Source organism: Opisthorchis viverrini, assembly GCF_000715545.1.
Source record: "Opisthorchis viverrini unplaced genomic scaffold opera_v5_104, whole genome shotgun sequence".
In the NCBI taxonomy this organism is placed as follows: Eukaryota; Metazoa; Platyhelminthes; class Trematoda; order Opisthorchiida; family Opisthorchiidae; genus Opisthorchis; species Opisthorchis viverrini.
In genome coordinates this window covers 156,616-164,720 of record NW_008751762.1, presented here as the reverse complement: position 1 = coordinate 164,720, position 8,105 = coordinate 156,616, and the positions used below count along the sequence as shown (strand labels likewise).

At 45.2% G+C, this 8,105-nt stretch overlaps 1 protein-coding gene across 1 annotated transcript in view; it reads right to left on the bottom strand.

Moving 5' to 3' along the window:
* Positions 1-6,694: 6,694 nt before the first annotated feature.
* The window catches only part of T265_05546 (hypothetical protein), a gene marked incomplete at both ends in the record, with an annotated part of 23,771 nt that continues 22,360 nt past the window's right edge, over positions 6,695-8,105 (bottom strand). The window contains one exon of the mRNA XM_009170587.1: positions 6,695-6,960. Within this exon, the coding sequence (XP_009168851.1) occupies positions 6,695-6,960 (266 nt within the window). The remainder of the gene's footprint in view (positions 6,961-8,105) is intronic.

Here is an 8,105-nt window from a genome sequence, read left to right as displayed (position 1 = left end):
CAGGTAAACAAACAGCCATACCTTTTCTCAGTCTTTCTTCCACTCTTCACTGTCAGTGGTCCAAAAGAGTCACACCCAACTATCTTGAAGGGATGCCAGCCTGGTTGGATCCTGTCGACCGGCAGTGGCGCCATAGATTGTTGTGAAGCCGTTGTAAGGCTCCTTCGACACGTCCGGCAACTGTGGAGCACCCGCTTAGTCATCGATACTCCCTTAACGACCCAATATTTTTGGTGCAGTTCGACTAACGTATGCGATAGTCCACAGTACCCAATCAGAAGTTGAGCGTTCCAAACTATCAACCTGGTGACGTTATGCTTCGGAGGCAGTATGATAGGATGTTCAGCAACATGCGGCCACAAAAATTTATCTAACCTACCGCCAACACAGCAAGCCATCTATCAATAACGTGCATAAACGTGTCAGTTTGTGGTTGCGTACACTTGGTTCGTCAGCCTTACCGGCGCGCTCCAATTTCAGCATGATATCTGGGTGTACCCTCTTCTGAACCATGCGAATAATGTCACGCTCAGCTTACCTCACTTCTGAGTTTTAATCCTCCAGTGTTCAGTGAGGGTTCAGTTGAGCCGCTTGCCATCATTCTCAGGTATGATTTAAACCTTGTCAACCATACCACAGATCGTAGAAGTTTAGACCAATCGGAACACATTTCTATCAAACGATGCAACCCATCTGGTTCCAAACGTTAACAGAAGCACGTTTCGTCTTCAATTCTATTCCTTCTGGTGTGAGATTTGGTTCGTAGCGTAACCACTGGGCCTCGGATGCTTCCAGAAAGGCTGGCCCCTTGAACCAATATCGAAGGGCACTCAGAGAACTTACTCCTCTAGAGGCTAAGTCTGCTGGATTGTACCCACTCATTACCTGACGCCAATCACCGGGTGACGACGACTGATGAATCGTAGAGATTCTCTTTGCCACAAAGGTACTATAGCGAGTGGCAGTGTTCCGTATATAGCGAATCCGTCCAGTAAGCTGTTCTTGTTAACGTAAATCCTGCTTCTTCCCGCAGTTCTTCCGCCACACTTAGGCTGGTCGCGCGGCATTCAAATAAAGCCTCAGCACTGTTACATATTTCAAAGGTGCCACTCTAAACTTGGCGTATATCAGCATGCATGTGAAATTCTCGGGTTCGACGCACCAGCGACAATACCCAACCACACCATACCCCACTTCAGAGGCGTCACTGAACATATGCAAGTCTACATTTGCATCATAAATGTGGACAGGTTTCATGCAACGGGGTATTTTCAGTTCGCCTAACGACTTTATATTTTCCAACCATCTCTTCCAATCCTCTGAGTCCTCATCGCTCAGTTTATCATCCCAATGTAGTTGCTACTTACACAGCTTTTGTAACGGTATTTTAGCCGGCAAAAGCAAAGGGGCTACTGTTGCGACTTTTGCAAATTCATATATATTTAAAATTGCCTCCAATCTTGTATGACTGCCTTCCCGGTTAACAATTCAAAAGGACCGCCCTTTTTGGACTGGTGGAATTGAACTCTATTTCGGTTTTGCAAGACATCCATATTTTCCGTTTTCCTTACCGCGCAAATCCTTTTTGCCGCTTTGATTATGTTATTTTTGTACCAAAACCTTGAGCAGCTATATATTGTTTTAATTCATGAGTTTGAGACGCGGTTTCGGTCACGCGTTGACTGTTGATCCACGTCGGCTTTGCTTGCCTTTTGGAGTATCTCACCGTTTGCCGAAAACCGTTGGGGTTTGCAATTTTGTATTCCGTGCAACTACTTTCATTTTTATGGTACAGCACATTTGCGTAGCCATTCGTTCGGAGTTTTGCCGGTTTGGTTGCTAACTGGTGCTCGTTGCTCACGAATTCGAAACGGTCGTTACAGTTACTAAACACAAGGGATCAAACAGGGAGGAGGTCGAAGATAGTATTCCTCGTCGAGTGAGCAGCCGATTGGGAAAAACAAAGGTGAAGCGAAATTCATCCGCTTTAGCATCCCATTGTTAACCCAACGTCTTTTTGACTGTCTGAAAGGCTTCAGTGGAAAGCACCGATGACGAGACATACGACTGACACACCTCACTCGAGAGAGATTCTCTATTGCATATCTATCTTCTTAAATGGAAACCACCCTTTGATAAAACTCGACTTAGCTCACGCACAAATCTTTGAGCCACGCTCACATCTGGAAGTGATGCTAAACAATCGTCAACGTAGAAATATCTATCCACTGATTGTTTCACTTCAGCCATGCAATTCAACCCCTAGTCTGAGATTGTCTTTCTCAAGGCACAATCGGCACAAAATGGTGAGTACGTGGCGCCAAACGGGTGTGATGTCATTTGGAATTGCTTGGGCTTGCCGACCAAGTCTTCCGAGTCCCACAATAACACATGTAATGCACCCCTATCGCCTTCGGGAACCTTTACTTGCATGAACATTTCAGAAATGTCTGCAGCCACAGCTGCGTAATCACTCTGAGAGCGTAAAAGAACTCCCTACAAATTCGCAGCAGTGTCGGGACCGTGATACAATCTATCGTTCAGGGATACACCCTCGAACTTGGCAGCACAATCTAAGACGACTCACAGCTTTTGTGGTTTCTTCGGGTTCAAAGCAGGGTGATGAGGTAGACACCACTTCCTTTCGTCCCCTGATTTAGATTGATGAGTGGGTACAGGTTCCAGGTAGCCCTTAATGATGCCATCATTCATGCATTCTGTGTATCGCGCTAACAAAGTCAGATCCTTAGCAAAACGCCTCCCCATATATTGCAACCGATAATGGGCTAGACGATAACTGTCATGAAGTCTTTCAGCCGTTCTCCACGGTAATGGTACTCCGTAATGACCATCCTTGAAGTTGAAGACTCTTCAACATTTCGAAGCGCTTCTTTATCTTCGACACTTTGCATACGCCCGGAGTCTCTAAGTCCTTGAAATCAGCCTCATACGCAGCCTTAGGATGAGCAGTAATGTCATCATCTTTCGTACTTACATAGTGCGCCTGTCTCCAGACTCTACGTCCTATGAACAACGGACCAAGTAGAACCCAACCCAAAGGTGTCTTAACAGCGTAAGTTTCCTTTTGCTTCCCCAACCTTTTCTCCATAGGCCAATGTGCCTCTGGAACGTCTTCTCCTATCAATATTTTCACACGCTTATCTGGAATCTTCACAAAAGTAGTGCCCTTCAAGTGATTATATTGACTAGCTATCTCCATTGGGCTGATAGCTGGTGGGCTGATAGGCAAAGAGCGCATTACAAAGGCTTGTTCAGCCGCGACGGTATCACCTGAATCTGCTGAATCAAATTCGATTCTGAGACTTGCAGCCTCTACAGTGGAGGTCCCACTCACTGTCGATACATTCAAAGTTGTTGGAGTGCCGTTCAGACAAACATCATCAAGTAAGACATTCGTTACCAATGTTAAGTCTGACCCACTATCCAACAACGCTTATGTCAGAACACTGCCTTGCGGACTATTCACACGAACCGGTACGACGCCAAGGCAGGTTCCTGATTCCGTCTGAGATGTCGAGTTGCGCAAACCAACCAGCGTGGATTTGTTGGCATCTGGCACTACATGTAACAGATGACGGTGAGACCCCAGTCAGTTCTCTATACCACACTTCTTAGGAGGATCGCACTTGTTACTAGCATGGACTGATTTTAGACATACAAAACATAACCGCTTCCTTCTCACCACACGCTATCTTGCTTGCATTGGCAGGTCAGTGAAATTGCGCCAGCCCGGGTGTTCCGTCGCAAAAAAGGCACGAGTCATCGGTTCCCATCAGAAAGGAAAGTATATTATGGTGCCCTCCATTGACTACCCGATGATGCTGCGTTTGAAGACGATGGTGTTCTGAGCCTATGGTAAGCATACCATAGCGGCTGCGAGCACTGCGGGCCTCTTGAGAAACAAAGTTGCATGGATCAGAGAAACCTCTCTGTTTTCCAAGGTAGTCCACAGTCAGCCAAACTTGCCCAGTTTCGACGAGCATCCTTCGATAACGTGCGGAGAATGCGCTCTATGTTTGAGAAGGAATTCAGGTCACTAGCATTATTCATCTGACCTAGAGCAACGTGACATTTTGAAGATTTATCGGCAAACGAGACAATGAATCTGTCTGATCATGCAATGGTTTCAATTTCTTGAACAGATCGTCCAGTATGGCTCTGGCCACCATACGTTTTCTCCCAGAGAGTTCCTTGAGTGTTTCTCTCGCTCTACCGTAAGCAATCTCAGGAGGCAACATTACGCATTCAGCCACGAATTTGTCGCTGGACCCGTGCAGTAATGAATCAAGTATAGCATCCTTTGTCCACTTCGTAATGTTCTGTCCTCATGTAGTATTGGAACTGCTGAATTAATTTCCAATAGCACCTTGGGCTGCCGTCGGAAGCCTCCAAGTCCACTATCGTAGGTCTGCATTAACCACGCAAAAAATCGTTGCATCGCTAGTGCCTCACATGTGGGTGTGCTACATAAAATCCCGGCTAGGTATTCCTTTACCTTACACTGCGGGTCAAATTGTACGTTGTAGTGGTCTGGCTACCCGATAAGTTAGTTTACCAGGAGTGTGTGGCAAAGAAATAAAAATAATGACGCTAGGTTGGGTATACAAAAATAAAGAGATCAGATGGAACAGACTCGCTGACGATTGTTCTCTTTAAAATAGTTCGTCGTTGGCCCCGGTCAGCCAATCAACTATAATCCAATCATGTTTGTCCAGGGTTCTTCTTCTAAACAGTTCCCACATATAATAGATTCCGGAGATGTCTGAAATGTTTTGGTACCAGAGTTAGTACATGAGACTCGCGAATGACCGCTGCAAGCGCGAGCGAAATCAGAAGAGAGAGTCGAAGCACGTGACCACGCCTGTATTATGTGAAATTGTACACGTGCGCGTTTTTTAGCTTTCCTTAATTAAACAAAAAACGATTATGCAATTGATGAAATACGTAGTGTTATAATGTAAGTAAAATAAATGTACAAAGCGCCACATTATCATTAGCCTGTGCCCGTAGGTGTGCTGTCCCTTTAGCTGATGGAGTCGTGGTGTCAGTGATCAAGTAAACATTTGGCCATATTTTGGGCATACTTGTGATTCTGGTTTAGGCTGTACATGGACGTGTTCAAAACCAATGTCTACGTTCGATGATGGATGAAAATTCAGATTATTGGTGCAAAAACTTGGCACGTCGAAGTGAGAACGGTGTGCAGAATTGATTGTTCCCAAGCCACTCCAGGACTTCAGGTCTTGTTATACGGTCAGAACAATGTCTCATACATTTGGTCATCAAATGCAACTCTTCGGTACCATTCACCAATGCCTCGAGCTTATCAAGAAACGGGGGGAATTCATCAATTTTACCAGTTCTGTCGATCGGGAATGCGAACGTTTTAACGACAACAGAATGACGGAGAACCAGTCCAAATGCTTCAAGTATTATCGTTGGGCCATGATTTCCACCGCTAGCTTACGGCCGCAGAGGAGACTGCGCATGTGGCGGAGCATTTGTGATGGCGATCTGTCCCCAAGTTCGACAGTGGTGAATAGATCCCGTAGAATTTGTTTTCTGATTTCCCTGTCCTACTCAACGGCCGCTCGAAGGGCGTCATACGGATTTTCCTTAGGAATATCTTCCAACAGATCTTCAACTTGTGTTGCTACATCACAAGGAGAATGCTGGACACCATAGGAAACCCGGGTGACTTGGGAAGTGACGCGTCGAGTAGCAAAAATAGCCTCCACCTGGAGAAACCATACACTGGGGTTGCCTGGATCGTAGTCTGGTGAACGTATGCTAATCGCATTCTCGACTAAATCCGCTGAATCAAAGTGAGCCTCCATAATTACCGGGCAAAAGAAAAGAAAAATTACGACGAGTTGAAAGGAAAAGCTTTCAAGAAAGATATCTAGAAATACTCGGGCTCGCCAAATGCGTAGTTTTCTCGCTACCCAGTAAGTTAGTTTACCAGGAGTGTGTGGCAAAGAAATAAAAATAATGACGCTAGGTTGGGTATACAAAAATAAAGAGATCAGATGGAACAGACTCGCTGACGATTGTTCTCTTTAAAATAGTTCGTCGTTGGCCCCGGTCAGCCAATCAACTATAATCCAATCATGTTTGTCCAGGGTTCTTCTTCTAAACAGTTCCCACATATAATAGATTCCGGAGATGTCTGAAATGTTTTGGTACCAGAGTTAGTACATGAGACTCGCGAATGACCGCTGCAAGCGCGAGCGAAATCAGAAGAGAGAGTCGAAGCACGTGACCACGCCTGTATTATGTGAAATTGTACACGTGCGCGTTTTTTAGCTTTCCTTAATTAAACAAAAAACGATTATGCAATTGATGAAATACGTAGTTTTATAGTGGAAGTAAAATGAAGCTACATAACGCCACAGCGTCAACGACGGAATCATCGTCCGAATCCAGCTCTAACTCCGCTAGACGCACCTCATTACGTGCCCTCATAAGCTCCACTTCCTTTCACATTTCCTCTGCCTTAATCTGCGCCCGCACTAACACAGCTAACTTTAATTTTTTATGCTTAGATGAGTCAGAGCCGGGAGATGAACCAGTAGCTAAAGGATTGCCAGAACGGCGGATTTGCCTCGAATCCTCAGGTAGATAGAGGTCCATTGACGGGGATTTCTCCATCTTCTCCGAGTTCGTAGATCGTTCAGTACTGCGTCCGTAGATCGTTGGGTACTATATCCGTAGCCCGCTGAGTACTGTTACGACTACCTGCTTTCTGAGTTTGAGTCACGCGCTCCAATCCGGGAAAACGACCAAGAAATATGAATTCTGGAATCACGTTACTATTGCAAATATAGTACGTATATACATATTCAACAAACCTCAGCGGGTTTTCCTCTGCAGATACCGTAAGGTTACACAATAAGGCGGTACAATCACCGGCATGAGGATAGACACAGATCACTTCGCCTGAAAATCGATATCGTCACAACCAAACAGGTATCGGCGGCGAGCAGCCGCAAAAATCAAAATGTCCGACCGAAGTCCGTAAGAGTTATACAAATAGTTCAGTAAAACAAGCGGGTTTCAGTTCAGCTGGTCAAGGGGAATACATATGGGGATTGTGGGGATTGGCTATCACATGTGATTGGAAACGGGAGCACATTGTTGGCAAGCTCTCTTCTACACCATTGACGGAACACGTTGAGTTACGACAGATGAGAAAGAAAAGTAGAAGACACCACAGGCCAACACAATAGAACACAAACGCCTGTTCGAGCAATCCTCTAAAACAGCTATCACTGAGGTAACCAGCTCGGAATATTGAATGCATTCCTGGAAGAACACGAGATTAACCCCATTGCTTTATACAGGCAAATTGAACATCAATAGCGAAAAAGAGGGCTTCAGAAATCCACAACAAAAAGCGTCAAAACGAGTAAGAGGAAAATTTTGGCACCAGCAACTGACCTGTGTCGACTATGGCCCTCCGTTACGAACTTGCCTGCCCAAGCAGAGCAGGAACTTTAACAGGCGAAAAAAGATAGGATGTTTGTGTACAAACGCTACATCACACATCCGTGAATCCGTCATTAAGTACTCGGTATCTTGAATGAAAGAATATTCGGAAAACGTGCCAAGTGGCGCTCCTTCACATATATACTGTAGTTTATTCCAACCTCAAAAAGCCTGGAGAATGTGCAGATCAGTTTCACTCCGTGGTTTTCACCTTGTTATAATGCGCCAACGCTCTAGGTAAACGCAGTATTATGTTACCTACGCTGGGTGTTTATTCTTCAAACGGTGAGATTGGACTCCGTTCCCGTGTATTAAAAAAGCGTGACTGGTAGGATGCATGCATAGATGAGCAGTCTTTGACGTAGGCTACCTGAGGAGCAACCAGTAATTAAGCCCTCTGATTGGTGCAAGGACAACAATGATTCACTTTCCAACTCTATTTATGCACGGTATAAGAAGCACGATGGGGTATGTTAATTTTTTCCTCCTAAGTACCGTAAAGACCTCTTTCAGGACAACCTATATGTCACTTTGCAGTGATCGTGATAAAGGTGTACGGAAACGATTCCGTGATGAAATGAAGACAAGCACACCAT